The sequence below is a fragment of the Hypanus sabinus genome, chromosome 9 (genome assembly GCF_030144855.1).
Source record: "Hypanus sabinus isolate sHypSab1 chromosome 9, sHypSab1.hap1, whole genome shotgun sequence".
Taxonomy (NCBI): Eukaryota; Metazoa; Chordata; class Chondrichthyes; order Myliobatiformes; family Dasyatidae; genus Hypanus; species Hypanus sabinus.
Window position 1 is genome coordinate 89,668,259 of NC_082714.1, and position 26,262 is coordinate 89,694,520.

Sequence of the window (26,262 nt, forward strand, 5' to 3'; positions counted from 1 at the left end):
TCAGTATTTCCCCAGATTCCTTTCTGTCCCGCTGATCGGCCAGCTCCATCACCACTAACTCTCCCTCTCCGTCCGCACTCTCCTCCCACCGGTTCTACCCCCCACCATCCTCTCCTAACGCATACCTTCGTCACTTACACCTCCCAACTTCTGACATTCCCCCCCCGACCCAGATCCACCTGACACCTGCCAGCTCTTGCCACACCTCATAAGCCTGACCCCCATCCTGGATACGGCTGGACCTCCCCGCCATTGAGAACATCTGGCGGGAGCCCTGTCCAGAAAGGGGCGTCCGACCCCACCGTGACCTCTTCTCGCTGCTGTCCTCAGGAGGGAGGAACAGGAGCCTCAGGCCCCACACCAGCGGGTTCAGGAGCAGTTATTACCCCTCAACCATCAGGAAGGAGGTACAGGAGCCTCAGGCCCCACACCAGCGGGTTCAGGAGCAGTTATTACCCCTCAACCATCAGGAAGGAGGTACAGGAGCCTCAGGCCCCACACCACCAGGTTCAGGAACAGTTATTACCCCTCAACCATCAGGAAGGAGGTACAGGAGCCTCAGGCCCCACACCAGCGGGTTCAGGAGCAGTTATTACCCCTCAACCATCAGGAAGGAGGTACAGGAGCCTCAGGCCCCACACCAGCGGGTTCAAGAGCAGTTATTACCCCTCAACCATCAGGAAGGAGGTACAGGAGCCTCAGGCCCCTCACCAGCGGGTTCAGGAGCAGTTATTACCCCTCAACCATCAGGAAGGAGGTACAGGAGCCTCAGGACCCACACCTCCAGCTTCAGGAGCAGTTATTACCCCTCAACCATCAGGAAGGAGGTACAGGAGCCTCAGGCCCCACACCAGCGGGTTCAGGAGCAGTTATTACCCCTCAACCATCAGGAAGGTGGTACAGGAGCCTCAGGCACCACACCAGAGGGTTCAGGAGCAGTTATTACCCCTCAACCATCAGGAAGGAGGTACAGGAGCCTCAGGCCCCACACCAGCGGGTTCAGGAGCAGTTATTACCCCTCAACCATCAGGAAGGAGGTACAGGAGCCTCAGGACCCACACCACCAGCTTCAGGAGCAGTTATTACCCCTCAACCATCAGGAAGGAGGTACAGGAGCCTCAGGCCCCACACCAGCGGGTTCAGGAGCAGTTATTACCCCTCAACCATCAGGAGGGAGGAACAGGAGCCTCAGGCCCCACACCAGCGGGTTCAGGAGCAGTTATTACCCCTCAACCATCAGGAAGGAGGTACAGGAGCCTCAGGCCCCACACCAGCGGGTTCAGGAGCAGTTATTACCCCTCAACCATCAGGAAGGAGGTACAGGAGCCTCAGGCCCCACACCACCAGGTTCAGGAACAGTTATTACCCCTCAACCATCAGGAAGGAGGTACAGGAGCCTCAGGCCCCACACCAGCGGGTTCAGGAGCAGTTATTACCCCTCAACCATCAGGAAGGAGGTACAGGAGCCTCAGGCCCCACACCAGCGGGTTCAAGAGCAGTTATTACCCCTCAACCATCAGGAAGGTGGTACAGGAGCCTCAGGCCCCACACCAGCGGGTTCAGGAGCAGTTATTACCCCTCAACCATCAGGAAGGAGGTACAGGAGCCTCAGGCCCCTCACCAGCGGGTTCAGGAGCAGTTATTACCCCTCAACCATCAGGAAGGAGGTACAGGAGCCTCAGGACCCACACCTCCAGCTTCAGGAGCAGTTATTACCCCTCAACCATCAGGAAGGAGGTACAGGAGCCTCAGGCCCCACACCAGCGGGTTCAGGAGCAGTTATTACCCCTCAACCATCAGGAAGGTGGTACAGGAGCCTCAGGCACCACACCAGAGGGTTCAGGAGCAGTTATTACCCCTCAACCATCAGGAAGGAGGTACAGGAGCCTCAGGCCCCACACCAGCGGGTTCAGGAGCAGTTATTACCCCTCAACCATCAGGAAGGAGGTACAGGAGCCTCAGGACCCACACCACCAGCTTCAGGAGCAGTTATTACCCCTCAACCATCAGGAAGGAGGTACAGGAGCCTCAGGCCCCACACCAGCGGGTTCAGGAGCAGTTATTACCCCTCAACCATCAGGAGGGAGGAACAGGAGCCTCAGGCCCCACACCAGCGGGTTCAGGAGCAGTTATTACCCCTCAACCATCAGGAAGGAGGTACAGGAGCCTCAGGCCCCACACCAGCGGGTTCAGGAGCAGTTATTACCCCTCAACCATCAGGAAGGAGGTACAGGAGCCTCAGGCCCCACACCAGCGGGTTCAGGAGCAGTTATTACCCCTCAACCATCAGGAAGGTGGTACAGGAGCCTCAGGACCCACACCACCAGCTTCAGGAGCAGTTATTACCCCTCAACCATCAGGAAGGAGGTACAGGAGCCTCAGTCCCCACACCAGCGGGTTCAGGAGCAGTTATTACCCCTCAACCATCAGGAAGGAGGTACAGGAGCCTCAGGCCCCACACCAGCGGGTTCAGGAGCAGTTATTACCCCTCAACCATCAGGAAGGAGGTACAGGAGCCTCAGGCCCCACACCAGCGGGTTCAGGAGCAGTTATTACCCCTCAACCATCAGGAAGGAGGTACAGGAGCCTCAGGCCCCACACCAGCGGGTTCAGGAGCAGTTATTACCCCTCAACCATCAGGAAGGTGGTACAGGAGCCTCAGGACCCACACCACCAGCTTCAGGAGCAGTTATTACCCCTCAACCATCAGGAAGGAGGTACAGGAGCCTCAGGCCCCACACCAGCGGGTTCAAGAGCAGTTATTACCCCTCAACCATCAGGAAGGTGGTACAGGAGCCTCAGGCCCCACACCAGCGGGTTCAGGAGCAGTTATTACCCCTCAACCATCAGGAAGGAGGTACAGGAGCCTCAGGCCCCACACCAGCGGGTTCAGGAGCAGTTATTACCCCTCAACCATCAGGAAGGTACAGGAGCCTCAGGCCCCACACCAGCGGGTTCAGGAGCAGTTATTACCCCTCAACCATCAGGAAGGAGGTACAGGAGCCTCAGGCCCCACACCAGCGGGTTCAGGAGCAGTTATTACCCCTCAACCATCAGGAAGGTGGTACAGGAGCCTCAGGACCCACACCACCAGCTTCAGGAGCAGTTATTACCCCTCAACCATCAGGAAGGAGGTACAGGAGCCTCAGGCCCCACACCAGCGGGTTCAGGAGCAGTTATTACCCCTCAACCATCAGGAAGGAGGTACAGGAGCCTCAGGCCCCACACCAGCGGGTTCAGGAGCAGTTATTACCCCTCAACCATCAGGAAGGTGGTACAGGAGCCTCAGGCCCCACACCAGCGGGTTCAGGAGCAGTTATTACCCCTCAACCATCAGGAAGGAGGTACAGGAGCCTCAGGCCCCACACCAGCGGGTTCAGGAGCAGTTATTACCCCTCAACCATCAGGAAGGAGGTACAGGAGCCTCAGGCCCCACACCAGCGGGTTCAGGAGCAGTTATTACCCCTCAACCATCAGAAAGGTGGTACAGGAGCCTCAGGCCCCACACCAGCGGGTTCAGGAGCAGTTATTACCCCTCAACCATCAGGAAGGATGTACAGGAGCCTCAGGCCTCACACAACTGCTTCAGGAGCAGTTATTACCCCTCAATCATCAGGAAGGAGGTACAGGAGCCTCAGGACCCACACCACCAGCTTCAGGAGCAGTTATTACCCCTCAACCATCAGGAAGGAGGTACAGGAGCCTCAGGCCCCACACCAGCGGGTTCAGGAGCAGTTATTACCCCTAAACCATCAGGAAGGAGGTACAGGAGCCTCAGGCCCCACACCAGCGGGTTCAGGAGCAGTTATTACCCCTCAACCATCAGGAAGGAGGTACAGGAGCCTCAGGCCCCACACCAGCGGGTTCAGGAGCAGTTATTACCCCTCAACCATCAGGAAGGAGGTACAGGAGCCTCAGGCCCCACACCAGCGGGTTCAGGAGCAGTTATTACCCCTCAACCATCAGGAAGGAGGTACAGGAGCCTCAGGCCCCACACCAGCGGGTTCAGGAGCAGTTATTACCCCTCAACCATCAGGAAGGAGGTACAGGAGCCTCAGGCCCCACACCAGCGGGTTCAGGAGCAGTTATTACCCCTCAACCATCAGGAAGGTGGTACAGGAGCCTCAGGACCCACACCACCAGCTTCAGGAGCAGTTATTACCCCTCAACCATCAGGAAGGAGGTACAGGAGCCTCAGGCCCCACACCAGCGGGTTCAAGAGCAGTTATTACCCCTCAACCATCAGGAAGGTGGTACAGGAGCCTCAGGCCCCACACCAGCGGGTTCAGGAGCAGTTATTACCCCTCAACCATCAGGAAGGAGGTACAGGAGCCTCAGGCCCCACACCAGCGGGTTCAGGAGCAGTTATTACCCCTCAACCATCAGGAAGGTACAGGAGCCTCAGGCCCCACACCAGCGGGTTCAGGAGCAGTTATTACCCCTCAACCATCAGGAAGGAGGTACAGGAGCCTCAGGCCCCACACCAGCGGGTTCAGGAGCAGTTATTACCCCTCAACCATCAGGAAGGTGGTACAGGAGCCTCAGGACCCACACCACCAGCTTCAGGAGCAGTTATTACCCCTCAACCATCAGGAAGGAGGTACAGGAGCCTCAGGCCCCACACCAGCGGGTTCAGGAGCAGTTATTACCCCTCAACCATCAGGAAGGAGGTACAGGAGCCTCAGGCCCCACACCAGCGGGTTCAGGAGCAGTTATTACCCCTCAACCATCAGGAAGGAGGTACAGGAGCCTCAGGCCCCTACACCAGCGGGTTCAGGAGCAGTTATTACCCCTCAACCATCAGGAAGGTGGTACAGGAGCCTCAGGCCCCACACCAGCGGGTTCAGGAGCAGTTATTACCCCTCAACCATCAGGAAGGAGGTACAGGAGCCTCAGGCCCCACACCAGTGGGTTCAGGAGCAGTTATTACCCCTCAACCATCAGGAAGGAGGTACAGGAGCCTCAGGCCCCACACCAGCGGGTTCAGGAGCAGTTATTACCCCTCAACCATCAGAAAGGTGGTACAGGAGCCTCAGGCCCCACACCAGCGGGTTCAGGAGCAGTTATTACCCCTCAACCATCAGGAAGGATGTACAGGAGCCTCAGGCCTCACACAACTGCTTCAGGAGCAGTTATTACCCCTCAATCATCAGGAAGGAGGTACAGGAGCCTCAGGACCCACACCACCAGCTTCAGGAGCAGTTATTACCCCTCAACCATCAGGAAGGAGGTACAGGAGCCTCAGGCCCCACACCAGCGGGTTCAGGAGCAGTTATTACCCCTCAACCATCAGGAAGGTGGTACAGGAGCCTCAGACCCCACACCAGCGGGTTCAGGAGCAGTTATTACCCCTCAACCATCAGGAAGGAGGTACAGGAGCCTCAGGACCCACACCACCAGCTTCAGGAGCAGTTATTACCCCTCAACCATCAGGAAGGAGGTACAGGAGCCTCAGGCCCCACACCAGTGGGTTCAGGAGCAGTTATTACCCCTCAACCATCAGGAAGGAGGTACAGGAGCCTCAGGCCTCACACCAGTGGGTTCAGGAGCAGTTATTACCCCTCAACCATCAGGAAGGAGGTACAGGAGCCTCAGGCCCCACACCAGTGGGTTCAGGAGCAGTTATTACCCCTCAACCATCAGGAAGGAGGTACAGGAGCCTCAGGCCTCACACCAGTGGGTTCAGGAGCAGTTATTACCCCTCAACCATCAGGAAGGAGGTACAGGAGCCTCAGGCCCCACACCAGTGGGTTCAGGAGCAGTTATTACCCCTCAACCATCAGGAAGGAGGTACAGGAGCCTCAGGGCCCACACCAGCGGGTTCAGGAGCAGTTATTACCCCTCAACCATCAGGAAGGAGGTACAGGAGCCTCAGGACCCACACCACCAGCTTCAGGAGCAGTTATTACCCCTCAACCATCAGGAAGGAGGTACAGGAGCCTCAGGACCCACACCACCAGCTTCAGGAGCAGTTATTACCTCTCAACCATCAGGAAGGTGGTACAGGAGCCTCAGGACCCACACCACCAGCTTCAGGAGCAGTTATTACCCCTCAACCATCAGGAAGGAGGTACAGGAGCCTCAGGGCCCACACCAGCGGGTTCAGGAGCAGTTATTACCCCTCAACCATCAGGAAGGAGGTACAGGAGCCTCAGGACCCACACCACCAGCTTCAGGAGCAGTTATTACCCCTCAACCATCAGGAAGGTGGTACAGGAGCCTCAGGACCCACACCACCAGCTTCAGGAGCAGTTATTACCCCTCAACCATCAGGAAGGAGGTACAGGAGCCTCAGGGCCCACACCAGCGGGTTCAGGAGCAGTTATTACCCCTCAACCATCAGGAAGGTACAGGAGCCTCAGGGCCCACACCAGCTGGATCAGGAACAGTTATTACCCCTCAACCATCAGGCTCTTGAACCAGAGGGGATAACTTCACTCACCCCAACACTGAATTGATCCCACAACCAATGGACTCACTTTCAAGGACTCTCCCATTCATATTGTCGACATTTATTGTTGATTAGTTTATTTTTCCCTTTTTTGTACTTGCACAGTTTGCTGTCTGACGGACTTCGGTTCTCAGTGCGTCTGTTATGGGCATTTCTCAATGATGGTGTTTCCTTGTACTTACTGTGAACGCCCGCAAGAAAGTGCGCCTCGGATGACCCGAATGCACTTTGATGAACAGAACGGACAGCGGGGTGACGTGAGAGGCAAGTTTTCTTTTACACGGAGAGTGGGACGCGATGAGGGGGGCGGGAGTGGAGGCTGACACATTGGGCACATTTCGGAGACTCTTAGCTCGGCGCGTAGGTGATAGAGAAACGGACTACGTGAGAGGGAAGGGTTAGAGCGATATTAGGTTAAAGGGTCAGTATAACATCGTGGGCCGAAGGGCCTGTGCCATGCTGTAAAATTCGTTGCAGTCGATTCAGAGAGAGAGAGAGAGAGAGAGAGAGAGAGAGCGATGCCCCTTTAAGTGCCAGGACGTCGCCGAGAGAACGAGCCATGCCTTTGTTGCTGTGTTTATTTGTGCAAGGAGGCGGGTTCGGGAGCCGCGCTGAGACCCATTTCCACCGGGTCCGATCGCAGGGAGCCACGGACTCCCGGCGCGGCTGCTGGGGCAGAGGGGAAGCAACAGCCTTGGGAGAGAGTTACTCCGATTTAAACAGTCATCCCCAGGTAAGAGCAAAAGTAACTTTTATAACTTTATAAAGTTTAATGGCTAAAGATAATTCGCTTAGCATGGTAATTTTTGTAGAATTAACTCATCCGGGATTTTTTTTATTGCCTCCTCCCCTCTCTAATCGCCTCTTGGGCAGGTGGGGAGGGAATCGCCTTGTTGCCCCGTGTTGGATGGAGATGCTCTTGGGAGCCCTCAGGGATTCGATGCGTTTCAATTACTCCCATTCCTTGTGCAAAAACGTGACACTCTGTGTTGCTCATCTCTTCCCCCCCGTTTTGTGGTTCTCTCCCTCCCTCCCTCCCCATTGACATCTCGGCCCCTGTCGTTGCCTGGCATCCTGTCACCAGGGCGACCAGCCGAGTCACTACACAGCAGTTATTCATTAACCAGTGTTTGCTTTTCGACCGACCTCAGCGAGTGGAAAATAATAAAGGTCGCCCCCGTGTGTTCAGAAAGGGGTGGCCCCGGGACCAGAATGAATCGCCGCAGCTTTCAGGCCGCCAACGCCCGCAAATCCGGAGTTCAGCCGCTCGCTGGTCGGAGCATCGGGTACCCGGGACACATGGAGCGCTGGCCCGAGAATTGTTCCAGACATCCCCACGGGGGGTGAACCCAGTGGTCACTCAGCCCACCTGGGGGGGGGGTCCGCACCCCCACAGATTAATCCAGTGATCCACACACCCCACAGATTAATCCAGTGATCCACACACCCACAGAGAATAATCCAGTGATCCACCCCACAGAGAATAATCCAGTGATCCACCCCACAGAGAATAATCCAGTGATCCACACCCCCACACACACACACACACACAGATTAATCCAGTGATCCACACACCCACAGAGAATAATCCAGTGATCTACCCCACAGAGAATAATCCAGTGATCCACACCCCCCCACACACACACACAGATTAATCCAGTGATCCACACACCCACAGAGAATAATCCAGTGATCCACCCCACAGAGAATAATCCAGTGATCCACACCCCCCACACACACACAGATTAATCCAGTGATCCACACACCCCAGAGATTAATCCAGTGACCCACCCCACAGAGATTAATCCAGTGATCCACACACCACACAGATTAATCCAGTGATCCACCCCACAGAGATTAATCCAGTGATCCACACCCCCCACTGAGATTAATCCAGTGATCCACACACACACCACAGAGATTAATCCAGTGATCCACCCCACAGAGATTAATCCAGTGATCCACCCCCACTGAGATTAATCCAGTGATCCACACACCCCAGAGAATAATCCAGTGATCCACACCAACCCCGAGATTAATCCAGTGATCCACACACCCCACAGAGATTAATCCAGTGATCCACACACCCCACAGATTAATCCAGTGATCCACACACCCCACAGAGAATAATCCCGTGATCCACCCCACAGAGATTAATCCAGTGATCCACACACCCCACAGATTAATCCAGTGATCCACACACCCCACAGAGATTAATCCAGTGATCCACACACCCCACAGATTAATCCAGTGATCCACACCCCCACTGAGATTAATCCAGTGATCCACCCCACAGAGATTAATCCAGTGATCCACACACCCCACAGATTAATCCAGTGATCCACACACCCCACAGAGATTAATCCAGTGATCCACACACCCCACAGATTAATCCAGTGATCCACACCCCCACTGAGATTAATCCAGTGATCCACCCCGCAGAGAATAATCCAGTGATCCACACCCCCAGATTAATCCAGTGATCCACCCCACAGAGATTAATCCAGTGATCCGCCCCGAGATTAATCCAGTGATCCACACACCCCAGAGAATAATCCAGTGATCCACACCAACCCCGAGATTAATCCAGTGATCCACACACCCCACAGATTAATCCAGTGATCCACACACCCCACAGAGAATAATCCAGTGATCCACCCCACAGAGATTAATCCAGTGATCCGCCCACAGAGATTAATCCAGTGATCCACGCCCCCACTGAGATTAATCCAGTGATCCACACACCCCACAGAGAATAATCCAGTGATCCACCCCACAGAGATTAATCCAGTGATCCACCCACAGAGATCAATCCAGTGATCCACATCCCCACTGAGATTAATCCAGTGATCCACCCCACAGAGATTAATCCAGTGATCCACCCACAGAGATTAATCCAGTGATCCACACCCCCCACTGAGATTAATCCAGTGATCCACCCCACAGAGATTAATCCAGTGATCCACACCCCACAGATTAATCCAGTGATCCACCCCACAGAGATTAATCCAGTGATCCACACACCCCAGAGATTAATCCAATGATCCACCCCACAGAGATTAATCCAGTGATCCACACCCCCACTGAGATTAATCCAGTGATCCACCCCACAGAGATTAATCCAGTGATCCACCCCACAGAGATTAATCCAGTGATCCAACCCACAGAGATTAATCCAGTGATGAACCCCACAGAGATTAATCCAGTGATCCACCCCACAGAGATTAATCCAGTGATCCACACCCCACAGATTAATCCAGTGATCCACCCCACAGAGATTAATCCAGTGATCCACACACCCGAGATTAATCCCATGATCCACCCCACAGAGATTAATCCAGTGATCCACACCCCCACTGAGATTAATCCAGTGATCCACCCCACAGAGATTAATCCAGTGATCCGCCCACAGAGATTAATCCAGTGATCCAACCCACAGAGATTAATCCAGTGATGAACCCCACAGAGATTAATCCAGTGATCCACCCCACAGAGATTAATCCAGTGATCCACACACCCCAGAGAATAATCCAGTGATCCACACCAACCCCGAGATTAATCCAGTGATCCACACACCCCACAGAGATTAATCCAGTGATCCACACACCCCACAGATTAATCCAGTGATCCACACACCCCACAGATTAATCCAGTGATCCACACATCCCACAGATTAATCCAGTGATCCACACACCCCACAGATTAATCCAGTGATCCACACACCCCACAGATTAATCCAGTGATCCACACACCCCACAGAGAATAATCCAGTGATCCACCCCACAGAGATTAATCCAGTGATCCGCACCCCACTGAGATTAATCCAGTGATCCGCCCCGCAGAGAATAATCCAGTGGTCCAGCCCCCCCCCCCAGATTAATCCAGTGATCCACACACCCCAGAGATTAATCCAGTGATCCACCCCACAGAGATTAATCCAGTGATCCACACACCCCACAGAGATTAATCCAGTGATCCACACACCCCACAGAGAATAATCCAGTGATCCACACCAACCCCGAGATTAATCCAGTGATCCACACACCCCACAGAGAATAATCCAGTGATCCACACCAACACCGAGATTAATCCAGTGATCCACACACCCCACAGATTAATCCAGTGATCCACACACCCCACAGATTAATCCAGTGATCCACACCCCCACTGAGATTAATCCAGTGATCCACCCCGCAGAGAATAATCCAGTGATCCACACCCCCAGATTAATCCAGTGATCCACCCCACAGAGATTAATCCAGTGATCCGCCCCGAGATTAATCCAGTGATCCACACACCCCAGAGAATAATCCAGTGATCCACACCAACCCCGAGATTAATCCAGTGATCCACACACCCCACAGATTAATCCAGTGATCCACACACCCCACAGAGAATAATCCAGTGATCCACCCCACAGAGATTAATCCAGTGATCCACCCACAGAGATTAATCCAGTGATCCACGCCCCCACTGAGATTAATCCAGTGATCCACACACCCCACAGAGAATAATCCAGTGATCCACCCCACAGAGATTAATCCAGTGATCCACCCACAGAGATCAATCCAGTGATCCACATCCCCACTGAGATTAATCCAGTGATCCACCCCACAGAGATTAATCCAGTGATCCACCCACAGAGATTAATCCAGTGATCCACCCACAGAGATTAATCCAGTGATCCACACCCCCCACTGAGATTAATCCAGTGATCCACCCCACAGAGATTAATCCAGTGATCCACACCCCACAGATTAATTCAGTGATCCACCCCACAGAGATTAATCCAGTGATCCACACACCCCAGAGATTAATCCAATGATCCACCCCACAGAGATTAATCCAGTGATCCACACCCCCACTGAGATTAATCCAGTGATCCACCCCACAGAGATTAATCCAGTGATCCACCCCACAGAGATTAATCCAGTGATCCAACCCACAGAGATTAATCCAGTGATGAACCCCACAGAGATTAATCCAGTGATCCACCCCACAGAGATTAATCCAGTGATCCACACCCCACAGATTAATCCAGTGATCCACCCCACAGAGATTAATCCAGTGATCCACACACCCGAGATTAATCCCATGATCCACCCCACAGAGATTAATCCAGTGATCCACACCCCCACTGAGATTAATCCAGTGATCCACCCCACAGAGATTAATCCAGTGATCCGCCCCACAGAGATTAATCCAGTGATCCAACCCACAGAGATTAATCCAGTGATGAACCCCACAGAGATTAATCCAGTGATCCACCCCACAGAGATTAATCCAGTGATCCACACACCCCAGAGAATAATCCAGTGATCCACACCAACCCCGAGATTAATCCAGTGATCCACACACCCCACAGAGATTAATCCAGTGATCCACACACCCCACAGATTAATCCAGTGATCCACACACCCCACAGATTAATCCAGTGATCCACACATCCCACAGATTAATCCAGTGATCCACACATCCCACAGATTAATCCAGTGATCCACACACCCCACAGATTAATCCAGTGATCCACACACCCCACAGATTAATCCAGTGATCCACACACCCCACAGAGAATAATCCAGTGATCCACCCCACAGAGATTAATCCAGTGATCCGCACCCCACTGAGATTAATCCAGTGATCCGCCCCGCAGAGAATAATCCAGTGGTCCAGCCCCCCCCAGATTAATCCAGTGATCCACACACCCCAGAGATTAATCCAGTGATCCACCCCACAGAGATTAATCCAGTGATCCACACACCCCACAGAGATTAATCCAGTGATCCACACACCCCACAGAGAATAATCCAGTGATCCACACCAACCCCGAGATTAATCCAGTGATCCACACACCCCACAGAGAATAATCCAGTGATCCACACCAACACCGAGATTAATCCAGTGATCCACACACCCCACAGATTAATCCAGTGATCCACACACCCCACAGAGAATAATCCAGTGATCCACCACACAGAGATTAATCCAGTGATCCACACCCCCACAGAGAATTGTTCCAGACATCCCCACGGGGGGTGAACCCAGTGGTCACACAGCCCACCCGGGGGGGGGATCCGCACCCCCACAGATTAATCCAGTGATCCACACCCCACAGATTAATCCAGTGATCCACCCCACAGAGATTAATCCAGTGATCCACACACCCCAGAGATTAATCCAATGATCCACCCCACAGAGATTAATCCAGTGATCCACACCCCCACTGAGATTAATCCAGTGATCCACCCCACAGAGATTAATCCAGTGATCCACCCCACAGAGATTAATCCAGTGATCCAACCCACAGAGATTAATCCAGTGATGAACCCCACAGAGATTAATCCAGTGATCCACCCCACAGAGATTAATCCAGTGATCCACACACCCCAGAGAATAATCCAGTGATCCACACCAACCCCGAGATTAATCCAGTGATCCACACACCCCACAGAGATTAATCCAGTGATCCACACACCCCACAGAGATTAATCCAGTGATCCACACACCCCACAGATTAATCCAGTGATCCACACACCCCACAGATTAATCCAGTGATCCACACACCCCACAGATTAATCCAGTGATCCACACACCCCACAGAGAATAATCCAGTGATCCACCCCACAGAGATTAATCCAGTGATCCACACCCCACTGAGATTAATCCAGTGATCCGCCCCGCAGAGAATAATCCAGTGGTCCACCCCCCCCCCCCCAGATTAATCCAGTGATCCACACACCCCAGAGATTAATCCAGTGATCCACCCCACAGAGATTAATCCAGTGATCCACACACCCCACAGAGATTAATCCAGTGATCCACACACCCCACAGAGAATAATCCAGTGATCCACACCAACCCCGAGATTAATCCAGTGATCCACACACCCCACAGAGAATAATCCAGTGATCCACACCAACCCCGAGGTTAATCCAGTGATCCACACACCCCACAGATTAATCCAGTGATCCACACACCCCACAGAGAATAATCCAGTGATCCACCACACAGAGATTAATCCAGTGATCCACACCCCCACAGAGAATTGTTCCAGACATCCCCACGGGGGGTGAACCCAGTGGTCACACAGCCCACCCGGGGGGGGGATCCGCACCCCCACAGATTAATCCAGTGATCCACACACCCCACAGAGATTAATCCAGTGATCCACCCCACAGAGATTAATCCATTGATCCACCCCCACTGAGATTAATCCAGTGATCCACACACCCCAGAGAATAATCCAGTGATCCACCCCAACCCCGAGATTAATCCAGTGATCCACACACCCCACAGAGATTAATCCAGTGATCCACACACCCCACAGAGAATAATCCAGTGATCCACCCCACAGAGATTAATCCAGTGATCCACACCCCCACAGAGAATTGTTCCAGACATCCCCACGGGGGGTGAACCCAGTGGTCACACAGCCCACCCGGGGGGGGGGGTCCGCACCCCCACAGATTAATCCAGTGATCCACACACCCCACAGAGATTAATCCAGTGATCCACCCCACAGAGATTAATCCAGTGATCCACCCACAGAGATTAAACCAGTGATCCACACCCCCACTGAGATTAATCCAGTGATCCACCCACAGAGATTAATCCAGTGATCCACACCCCACAGAGATTAATCCAGTGATCCACCCACAGAGACTAATCCAGTGATCCACACCCCCACAGATTAATCCAGTGATCCACACACCCACAGAGATTAATCCAGTGATCCACACCCCCACTGAGATTAATCCAGTGATCCACACACCCCAGAGAATAATCCAGTGATCCACACCAACCCCGAGATTAATCCAGTGATCCACACACCCCACAGAGATTAATCCAGTGATCCACACCCCCACAGAGAATTGTTCCAGACATCCCCACGGGGGGTGAACCCAGTGGTCACACAGCCCACCCGGGGGGGGGGATCCGCACCCCCACAGATTAATCCAGTGATCCACACACCCCACAGAGATTAATCCAGTGATCCACCCCACAGAGATTAATCCAGTGATCCACCCACAGAGATTAATCCAGTGATCCACCCCCCACTGAGATTAATCCAGTGATCCACCCCACAGAGATTAATCCAGTGACCCACACCCCCACATAGATTAATCCAGTGATCCACCCACAGAGATTAATCCAGTGATCCACGCCCCCAGATTAATCCAGTGATCCACACACCCCAGAGATTAATCCAGTGATCCACCCCACAGAGATTAATCCAGTGATCCACCCCAGAGAATAATCCAGTAATCCACACCCCCACAGATTAATCGTGATCCACACCTCATAGAGATTACTCCAGTGATCCACACCCCACAGAGATTAATCCAGTGATCCACACAGCTCACTGGGGGGTCCCACACACTCAGCAGAGATTAATCCAGTGATCCACACACCCCACAGATTAATCCAGTGATCCACACACCCCACAGAGATTAATCCAGTGATCCACACCCCACAGAGATTGATCCAGTGATCCACACCCCCAGAAATTAATCCAGCGATCCACACCCCCAGATCAATCCAGTGATCCACACAGCCCACTGGGGGGATCCACACCCCCACGGAGATTAATCCAGTGATCCACACAGCCCACAGAGATTAATCCAGTGATCCACACAGCCCACTGGGGGGGATCCACACCCCCACAGAGATTAATCCAGTGATCCACACACCCCACAGAGATTAATCCAGTGATCCACACACCCCACAGAGATTAATCCAGTAATCCACTCAGCCCACAGAGATTAATCCAGTGATCCACACAGCCCACTGGGGGGTCCACACACTCCACAGAGATTAATCCAGTGATTCACAACCCCCCCGAGATTAATCCAGTGATCCCCCCACTGAGATTAATCCAGTGATCCCCCCACTGAGATTAATCCAGTGATCCACACAGCCCACTAGGGGGGCACACACCCCACAGAGATTGATCCAGTGATCCACCCCCCCCACAGAGATTAATCCAGTAATCCACACAGCCCACAGAGATTAACCCAGTGATCCACCCCCACAGAGATTAATCCAGTGATCCATACAGCCCACTAGGGGGGGGGGTCCACACACCCCAAAGAGATTAATCCAGTGATCCACAACACCCACATAGATCAATCCAGTGATCCACCCCACACAGATTAATCCAGTGATCCACAACCCCCACAGAGATTAATCCAGTGATCCACACACCCCAGAGAGAGTTGAATCCAGTATCCATACAGCCCACAGGGGGCAATCCAGTGATCCACACACCCCACAGGGAGTGATCCAGTGGCCCAAACAACCCATGGGGGTAATCCAGTGATCCACACACTCCACAGGGGGTAATCCAGTGACACACAGAGGGGTAATCCAGTGCTCAGCCCAGCCCACAAGGGGGTAATCCAGTGACCCACACACCCCACAGGGGTAATCCGGTGATCCAGTGGTCCTCACACCCCACTGTGAGATGAATACAGTGGGATCACAGTCCATTCCTTGCCATTGCCTATTCACTATTATAGAACAGACAGAACCACGTCACAGCTCAGGCCTTCATGCCCACGATGTTGTGCCAACCCTTTAACCTGTAAAATCAATCTAGCTTTCCCTCCATGCACCTCAGTCTCTTAAACATACCTAATGATTCTGCCCCCCCCATATTAGTCATTTCTGTCCTGCGAGGAAATCTCCAGTTGCCCCCTTGATCTATGCCTCTTGCCATCTTGAGAACTCCAAGTCACCTCTCACCGATATCACCATCTTGACATATTCACACACTCACCAAATCTTCTGGCTCCAGTCCTATCACTCTAACTAACACCTTTTTATCTTGTCATCATATTTATTTATTAGTTTATACTTATCTACCCCAGCGTACTGCACTTTGAACCGCGTTGCCTGTATGAAGGGTGCTCTATAAATAAAGTTGTTATTATTATTAGTTCCTGGATCATTTTATTCATGAGCTCCTCCCCAGTAGCAGTTCCTTCGATCTCGCCCATGCCCCCCGCACCCCGACAGCGCGATGCCTCCCTCCCTGACTGTCGAATCACAGGCACGGCTGAAATCGGAGTGCTTTCCACAGTTTTCTTCGGCAGCTAAAGAGTAAAGGTATCGGTCTGGTTTAAGATGGACTGCGTGTGCGTGTGTGTGTGTGTGCACGTGTCTGTGCATGTGCATGTATGTGTGTGTGCATGTGCGCGCGTGTATGTGTGTGTGCATGCGTGTGTGTGTGTGCTTGCTAGCCACACACAGCCACTCCATCAGCAAGCAGCACACGACTTTCCTCAGCTGTGCCGGCTTAAATTCCTGTCTCTCTCTCTCCGTTTCCCACAGAAGCAGGAAGAGGAGGCACTCCACCATTCCGTCTGACTGTCCGGCGCGGGACGAGGTGCACTGTTGTCAAACTGCCTTCCGATATTGCACACGTCCCGGCCTCCCAGTGAGAGCGGACCGCAGCCCTACTCGCGGCCTCCCCAACCCCGCGGCTGGGAGAGCCGTAACCTGCGTTGTCCTTCGCCTCAAAGGCATTGCGCCCATCCTGGCCCCCCCACCACCCTCTAACTGGGAGTATTGACCGCAGTTCACAGGAAGGACATGGAGGCTTTGGAGAGGGGGCAGAGGAGGTTTATCGGGATTGGAGCCCACGAATTATACGGAGAGATGAGACAAATTTGGGTTGGTTCCTTCGGTGGAGGCTGAGGGGAGGTTCTCCTCAGCTGCTCATCACCTCGCTCTGGTTCTCTGCTCATTCCCTTTCTCCCATCGTCTCCTCTCCTCTCAGGTGCCCTCTTCTTCAGCTCTTTACCTTTCCCACCCATAGCCCCCCAGGTTCTTACTCTTTTTTTTTGAGAAACACGGATAGTGGTGGCCATGAACAGCCCCAAAACTGGCTGAGAAGGGAGGAGGGTTGGACATGGGCCTAGTGACCCCATCCTGTAGAAACCCTGTGCTACAGAAAGGCTGGCAGAAGCTCCAAAGACCTTGTCCCTGGGAGAGGAAGGCAACACCAAGAAGATGGGCTACGCCTGGGGACAGTTTGAAAGACTGGCCCAGGACGGAGGACTCCAGTGAGCTGCTGTCGGTGGCCTGTGCCCCAGTCGAGGTGACGGGTTTAAGCAGTGGTGGGCACTGGGAGTGGCCCTGCCAGGGAGGCATATGGATCACCTGCAGGCATAAGGGATTTAGCAACCTGTTCAGCACAGACATTGTGGGCCCAAGGGCCTGTTCCTGTGCTGTGCTGTTCCACATGGAAGTAGATGAGACATAGGCCACAGAACAGTTGTGCTGACCTTTTAATCTACTCCAAGATCAATCTAACCTTGCCCTCCTACAAAGCCTCCATTTTCCTATCATCCACGTGTCTACTGGAATCTCTTAGAAGTCCCGAAGCTATCTGCCTCTCCCACCAGCTCAGGTAATGTTCCATGGACCCACTGCTCTCTGTGGAAGGCAGCCAGGCTGAAGTGCTGTACTGTTCTATGTTTGTCACTGCCCCGACCCCCATCGCCTGGCAACTCGAATCAGAACTCCAGGAGACTCCCGTCCCATCCCCAGGAGCTCAGCAGCCGGGGACCCAGTGGCCTGGTTGCAGGAGGGGGATCGTGAAGGGAGGTCCACAGAGGTTATGGGGTGGATGAGGAAGCTCAAGGATCCACACCCCCTCTGAGACGGGGGAACACAAGGTGAAAGGATGATGAGCGTGGCCCTGGGCAAGTGGTCTGTCCCTCGGCTGTAGGAGAGAGCCCAGAGCAAGGCGGAGAAATAGTTAATGCCCGCAGGGCAACCTCCCCAACCACCCCACTCAACAACCCTCAAACCAACTCTTGTTCCTAAACAAACCCCACCGTGCTGGGGGAGGGGTGGCAAGGAGGAGGAGGGAGCTCTGTCCTGTAAGGGGGTGCAGTGACGAGGGTGCACCATGCTGTAGGAAGTGATGAGGAGGGGATTGCATGCTGTGGGAGGGGCGGTGAGGAGGGAGTGCCGTGCTGTGGGAGGGGCAGTGAGGAGGGGATCGCTGTGTTGTGGGAGGGGTGATGAGGAGGGAGTGCCATGTTGTGGGAGGGGTGATGAGGAGGGGATTGCATGCTGTGGGAGGGGCAGTGAGGAGGGAGTGCCGTGCTGTGGGAGGGGCAGTGAGGAGGGGATCGCTGTGTTGTGGGAGGGGTGATGAGGAGGGAGTGCCGTGTTGTGGGAGGGGTGATGAGGAGGGGATCGCCGTGTTGTGGGAGGGGTGATGAGGAGGGGATCGCCGTGTTGTGGGAGGGGTGATGAGGAGGGAATGCCGTGTTGTGGGAGGGGTGATGAGGAGGGGAGTGCCGTGTTGTGGGAGGGGTGATGAGGAGGGGATCGCAGTGTTGTGGGAGGGGTGATGAGGAGGGATCGCTGTGTTGTGGGAGGGGTGATGAGGAGGGGATCGCTGTGTTGTGGGAGGGGTGATGAGGTGGGAGTGCAGTGTTGTGGGAGGAGTGATGAGGAGGGAGTGCCGTGTTGTGGGAGGGGTGATGAGGAGGGATCGCTGTGTTGTGGGAGGGGTGATGAGGAGGGGATCGCCGTGTTGTGGGAGGGGTGATGAGGAGGGGATCGCCGTGTTGTGGGAGGGGTGATGAGGAGGGATCGCCGTGTTGTGGGAGGGGTGATGAGGAGGGATCGCCGTGTTGTGGGAGGGGTGATGAGGAGGGAATGCCGTGTTGTGGGAGGGGTGATGAGGAGGGGATCGCTGTGTTGTGGGAGGGGTGATGAGGAGGGAATGCCGTGTTGTGGGAGGGGTGATGAGGAGGGAGTGCCGTGTTGTGGGAGGGGTGATGAGGAGGGAGTGCCGTGTTGTGGGAGGGGTGATGAGGAGGGGATCGCCGTGTTGTGGGAGGGGTGATGAGGAGGGAGTGCCGTGTTGTGGGAGGGGTGATGAGGAGGGGATCGCTGTGTTGTGGGAGGGGTGATGAGGAGGGGAGTGCTGTGTTGTGGGAGGGGTGATGAGGAGGGAATCGCCGTGTTGTGGGAGGGGTGATGAGGAGGGGATCGCTGTGTTGTGGGAGGGGTGATGAGGAGGGAATGCCGTGTTGTGGGAGGGGTGATGAGGAGGGGAGTGCTGTGTTGTGGGAGGGGTGATGAGGAGGGAATGCCGTGTTGTGGGAGGGGTGATGAGGAGGGAGTGCCGTGTTGTGGGAGGGGTGATGAGGAGGGATCGCCGTGTTGTGGGAGGGGTGATGAGGAGGGGATCGCCGTGTTGTGGGAGGGGTGATGAGGAGGGGATCGCAGTGTTGTGGGAGGGGTGATGAGGAGGGGATCGCAGTGTTGTGGGAGGGGTGATGAGGAGGGATCGCCGTGTTGTGGGAGGGGTGATGAGGAGGGAGTGCCGTGTTGTGGGAGGGGTGATGAGGAGGGGATCGCAGTGTTGTGGGAGGGGTGATGAGGAGGGATCGCCATGTTGTGGGAGGGGTGATGAGGAGGGGATCGCTGTGTTGTGGGAGGGGTGATGAGGAGGGGAGTGCAGTGTTGTGGGAGGGGTGATGAGGAGGGGATCGCCGTGTTGTGGGAGGGGTGATGAGGTGGGAGTGCAGTGTTGTGGGAGGGGTGATGAGGAGGGGATCGCTGTGTTGTGGGAGGGGTGATGAGGAGGGGATCGCTGAGTTGTGGGAGGGGTGATGAGGAGGGGAGTGCCGTGTTGTGGGAGGGGTGATGAGGAGGGGATCGCCGTGTTGTGGGAGGGGTGATGAGGAGGGGATCGCCGTGTTGTGGGAGGGGTGATGAGGTGGGAGTGCCGTGTTGTGGGAGGGGTGATGAGGAGGGGATCGCCGTGTTGTGGGAGGGGTGATGAGGAGGGGATCGCTGTGTTGTGGGAGGGGTGATGAGGAGGGGATCACCGTGTTGTGGGAGGGGTGATGAGGAGGGGATCGCAGTGTTGTGGGAGGGGTGATGAGGAGGGGATCGCAGTGTTGTGGGAGGGGTGATGAGGAGGGGATCACCGTGTTGTGGGAGGGGTGATGAGGAGGGGATCGCAGTGTTGTGGGAGGGGTGATGAGGAGGGGATCGCAGTGTTGTGGGAGGGGTGATGAGGAGGGGATCGCAGTGTTGTGGGACGGGTGATGAGGAGGGATCGCTGTGTTGTGGGAGGGGTGATGTGGAGGGGATCGCTGTGTTGTGGGAGGGGTGATGAGGAGGGGAGTGCCGTGTTGTGGGAGGGGTGATGAGGAGGGGAGTGCCGTGTTGTGGGAGGGGTGATGAGGAGGGGATCGCCGTGTTGTGGGAGGGGTGATGAGGAGGGATCGCTGTGTTGTGGGAGGGGTGATGAGGAGGGGAGTGCCGTGTTGTGGGAGGGGTGATGAGGAGGGGATCGCCGTGTTGTGGGAGGGGTGATGAGGAGGGGAGTGCCGTGTTGTGGGAGGGGTGATGAGGAGGGAGTGCCGTGTTGTGGGAGGGGTGATGAGGAGGGAGTGCCGTGTTGTGGGAGGGGTGATGAGGAGGGAGTGCTGTGTTGTGGGAGGGGTGATGAGGAGGGGATCGCCGTGTTGTGGGAGGGGTGATGAGGAGGGATCGCTGTGTTGTGGGAGGGGTGATGAGGAGGGGATCGCTGTGTTGTGGGAGGGGTGATGAGGAGGGGATCGCCGTGTTGTGGGAGGGGTGATGAGGAGGGGAGTGCCGTGTTGTGGGAGGGGTGATGTGGAGGGATCGCTGTGTTGTGGGAGGGGTGATGAGGTGGGAGTGCCGTGCTGTGGGAGGGGTGATGAGGAGGGGATCGCTGTGTTGTGGGAGGGGTGATGAGGAGGGGAGTGCAGTGTTGTGGGAGGGGTGATGAGGAGGGGAGTGCAGTGTTGTGGGAGGGGTGATGAGGAGGGGATCGCCGTGTTGTGGGAGGGGTGATGAGGAGGGGATCGCCGTGTTGTGGGAGGGGTGATGAGGAGGGGATCGCCGTGTTGTGGGAGGGGTGATGAGGAGGGAGTGCTGTGTTGTGGGAGGGGTGATGAGGAGGGGAGTGCAGTGTTGTGGGAGGGGTGATGAGGAGGGGATCGCCGTGTTGTGGGAGGGGTGATGAGGAGGGGAGTGCTGTGTTGTGGGAGTGGTGATGAGGAGGGATCGCTGTGTTGTGGGAGGGGTGATGAGGAGGGGATCGCCGTGTTGTGGGAGGGGTGATGAGGAGGGGAGTGCAGTGTTGTTGGAGGGGTGATGAGGAGGGAGTGCAGTGTTGTGGGAGGGGTGATGAGGAGGGAATGCCGTGTTGTGGGAGGGGTGATGTGGAGGGAGTGCAGTGTTGTGGGAGGGGTGATGAGGAGGGAGTGCAGTGTTGTGGGAGGGGTGATGAGGAGGGATCGCTGTGTTGTGGGAGGGGTGATGAGGAGGGGAGTGCCGTGTTGTGGGAGGGGTGATGAGGAGGGGAGTGCTGTGTTGTGGGAGGGGTGATGAGGAGGGATCGCTGTGTTGTGGGAGGGGTGATGAGGAGGGGAGTGCAGTGTTGTGGGAGGGGTGATGAGGAGGGGATCGCCGTGTTGTGGGAGGGGTGATGAGGAGGGATCGCTGTGTTGTGGGAGGGGTGATGAGGAGGGGAGTGCCGAGTTGTGGGAGGGGTGATGAGGAGGGTATCGCAGTGTTGTGGGAGGGGTGATGAGGAGGGATCGCTGTGTTGTGGGAGGGGTGATGAGGAGGGGATCGCTGTGTTGTGGGAGGGGTGATGAGGAGGGGAGTGCTGTGTTGTGGGAGGGGTGATGAGGAGGGATCGCTGTGTTGTGGGAGGGGTGATGAGGAGGGGATCGCCGTGTTGTGGGAGGGGTGATGAGGAGGGGATCGTCGTGTTGTGGGAGGGGTGATGAGGAGGGGATCGCAGTGTTGTGGGAGGGGTGATGAGGAGGGGATCGCCGTGTTGTGGGAGGGGTGATGAGGAGGGGAGTGCTGTGTTGTGGGAGGGGTGATGAGGAGGGGATCGCTGTGTTGTGGGAGGGGTGATGAGGAGGGAGTGCAGTGTTGTGGGAGGGGTGATGAGGAGGGATCGCTGTGTTGTGGGAGGGGTGATGAGGAGGGGATCGCCGTGTTGTGGGAGGGGTGATGAGGAGGGGATCGCCGTGTTGTGGGAGGGGTGATGAGGAGGGGATCGCAGTGTTGTGGGAGGGGTGATGAGGAGGGGATCGCTGTGTTGTGGGAGGGGTGATGAGGAGGGGATCGCCGCGGTGATGAGGGAGCTCCACACTGTAGCGAGGACAGTTTGGACAGCTTACTGAGCAGTCAGAGACATCGTTATTGGAACGAAATGTCTACCTCTAGCCCACCTTTGGGCAAACAAAGTTGGGACCGACAGCCGTATCGAGAAGAGCCTCTCACCGCACTCTCCTCGGCCCGGATTTATTACTCAGACAATAACATCATCACACTGCCTGCGCAGCGGTGGCCAGGCCGCGGTGTTTCCTACGTTACGGCCACAGACACGTAGCTGTGGCCGACCAAAGGTGGAGGCGTGGCTGCTGGAAGTCCAGTCTCTTCCTCAGCCTCAAGTCAAGGCCAATCCTTTCCGGATTCTTCCGTGCCAAGTCTTCCTATAAAAATGGTCGTAGCGTTTTGAAAATCTGTCCTCGAGACGCGCTTCTCTGCCCTTGCGCACAGATCCTCGATGGCGTCGAACTGCCGAATCCCTCTCGCTTGCTCAGAGGCCGAGTTGGAAGAGCTTGCGAAATGGCTCAAAGTCTTCGGGAATGGTGTCTGATGGAGAGAAGAGGGAGACGAGTGAGCGGAAGTGAATGACCCAGCCACCCCAAAGCGTGCGGCCCGAGACCGGGGCGGGTCCCAGCCGCCGGGTACTCACCGTTGCATCTGTAGCGCAGGTTGGACCAGATGATGTTCTCCTGGGAGAAGCAGAAGACCCCGAGGCGGCCCCCACGCATCGTCGTGTCGATTGTGACTCCGGAGTCGGCCACCAGGTTCGGCCCTTCATACAGCTTCACTCTGCCAGAAAGAAACTTCTCAAGTTAGCCCCAAGCGCCTGGTGAATGGTCACACTGCTGCATCATATACCTCTGAGGGGGGAGAAGGCAGGAGTTATGAGAGGCATAGATAGGGTCCAAACCATCACCGTGAACATATGTTACCACAGACTTCTTCATAACCGGCTGGTGTATCAGCGTAGTGGCATCAGCGCTGGACTTCGGGCCGAGAGGTCCCGAGTTCGAATCCAGCCGGCTCCCTTGCACGCTCTCCATCCGTGCCTGGGCGAGCAACTCAACCTCGTAAAAATAAAACCTGGAGAGATGCCCAAGACCCGCCGTACGATGAACGATCAGCAAACAGATCAGTGCAAAAAGCTTGTCATGGCGGCGTCCCGACTCCACCAGGAGTTAAGGGCGCACACACACACACACACTTACAGGGAAAATAAATAAATAGAATTTACAAAAAAAAAGACATACATAAAGACTGACAAATGCACAAGAAACGACAATCATGCAAAGAAATGAAATCATACCAAGAGCACAGGTTGGAGATACGTCTCTACCAAAGGAGGTGTATGACACTCCTTCCCTCCACTAGCCTGCAGGTCACCCTTGGGCGAGGTGTAGCACCTGCTTAGTGATGCCCCCCCCACCCCCCCCATCCCCAGATCAGGGTCACGTGAAGCCACGGGAGCAGGTGGTGCATATGAGATGGTCGTATGAGCAGCCGGTGCAGATCACAACTCCTGGTTCTGCGACTACTGATGTCGGGCAGACAATGTGTGAAGAGTATTGATAATGACTGGGGTCACCCGTCTTGTGAAGACTCTGCCCAGAAGTTGGCAATGGTAAACCACTTCTATGGAGAAATTTGCCAAAAACAATCATGGTCATGGAAAGACCACAATCATCCACATCATACAACACAGCACATGATGATGATGTCACACGACAGCACATGATGATGTCATATGACATACATGATGATGATGTCACACGACAACACATGATGATGTCATATGACATACCACATGATGATGTCACACGACACAGCACATAATGATGAAGTCATACGACACTGATCATAATGATGCTGACGACGGCTGAGAACTTCATTCGCCCCATCACTGAACTATTCCCAGAACCCATAGACTCACCTTCAAGGACTCTACGTCTCATGATCATAATATTTATTTCTTGCTTGTTTGTTATTTATTTACTCATTTTCCATTTGCACATTGGTTGTTTGTCCGTCTTTGTTCTGTGCAGTTTCTCATGGACTCCATTGTGAGATATATGTACTTTGAACTTTGAACATCAATTGCGAAATGAATCTCTAGGTCATACGTAGTGGTGAGAGAAGTTATCCACACTGGTTCAGGAGCCTGATGGTGGAGGGGTAATAACTGTTCCTGAACCTGCTGGTGTGGGACCTGAGGCTTCTCTGTACTTTGTAGACAGTCAGAATCATTTACTCTAACATAGAAATGCCAAATAATAGATTGCATGGTTGAGAGAAACATTTACTTTGAGTTTTATTGCAAGGGGGGAAGTTGCACTGGATGATATTTTTTAAAACACAGAGAGTGCTTGGTGCCGGGATCAAGCTGCTGAGGGGGTTATGGTGGAAGCTGATACGATCCTGGTGTTTCAGGCTGTTAGGGATATGGATCATCTGCAGGCAGACTTGGCATTGTGTTCAGCACAGACATGATGGGCCAAAGGGCCTCTATTCCTGTGCTGTACTGTTCAATGTTCTAGAACCCAGAGCTCCTGTTCGAATCCCAACACTGCGGTAAAACATTCGGACCGGGAATAAGATTGTTGTAGGAAGCCATCCGGAAATCTGCTCCCGGGAAAACACAGGATGACCTCCGTGTGATCCCAGACCTGCCGATATCATCGGCTTTTTGCAGCCTCCCCCCAACCCCCCAGGCAATAGCCACCGCTGGCATCATCGTGAATGAGGAACCCTGCACTGGCCACATGGTTGAGAAACTGGTACCGGTGTGACCCCACACACACTTGGCCAGCACCCGTCCAGCCAGGGTCGGACAGTATCTGTGGAGGGAGGTGGTCAGTCGGCGTCTCGGGTTCACCTGCCTACAAACATCTGGAATAGACTGGATCACCTCTGGCTCAGTAGCTGCTCCCCTCCTGTCCGATGACCCGTTCTCTCAAAGGCTGTAGCACTCTCTGAATGTCACTTTCTTTTTCTTTCTTTTCTCTCTCTCTCACTCTCTCTCTATCTCTATCTCTATCTATTTTTTATCTGTAACTCAGGAGTTTGTCAGAGGAGAACCGAGCTGAAAAAGGGGAGAGGTGGAAGTGCTGGCAGTGGGGATTCCCTGCTCTTGAATTCAATCCCTTTAGCAATGAAGGCCAACTTCGATTTGCCTTCTTGATAGCCGGCTGCACCTACAAACCAATCTTTTGTGATTCATGCACAAGCACCCCGGAGTCCCTCTGCACAGCAGCATGCTGCAATCTTTCACCATTTAAATAAGAATCTGCTCTTCCATTTTTCCTTCCAAAGTGGATGATCTCACATTTACCAATGTTGTACTCCATCTGCCCACTCACTTAACCCATCTATATCTCTCTGCAGACTCTTCGTATCCACTGCACAATTTGCTTTTCCACTCAATTTAGTATCATCAGCAAACTGAGACACATTACACTCGGTCCCCTCTGCCAGATTGTTAACCGTTGCAGGCCCAGCACCGGCCCCTGCAGCACATCGTACCCCACTGATTGCCAAACAGAGAAACACCCATTTATCCCAACTCTACTTTCTGTTGATTAACCAATTCTCTATCCATGCTAATAAATCACCCTCAACTCTAGACATCGTTATTTTATAGATAAGTCTTTTATGTGGCACCTTATCAAACGCCTTCTCAA

At 54.3% G+C, this 26,262-nt stretch overlaps 1 protein-coding gene across 3 annotated transcripts in view; it reads right to left on the reverse strand.

Annotated features, from left to right (window-relative positions):
- Positions 1–22,539: 22,539 nt before the first annotated feature.
- The window catches only part of LOC132399601 (thrombospondin-3-like), a 112,132-nt gene continuing 108,409 nt past the window's right edge, over positions 22,540–26,262 (reverse strand). For 2 of the 3 annotated variants that reach the window (XM_059980130.1, XM_059980129.1), the window contains exon 28: positions 22,540–23,374. In XM_059980130.1, coding sequence (XP_059836113.1) covers positions 23,110–23,374 — 265 coding nt within the window. In that variant the 3' untranslated portion in view covers positions 22,540–23,109. The remainder of the gene's footprint in view (positions 23,375–26,262) is intronic. The other variant, XM_059980131.1, reaches the window with a different exon arrangement.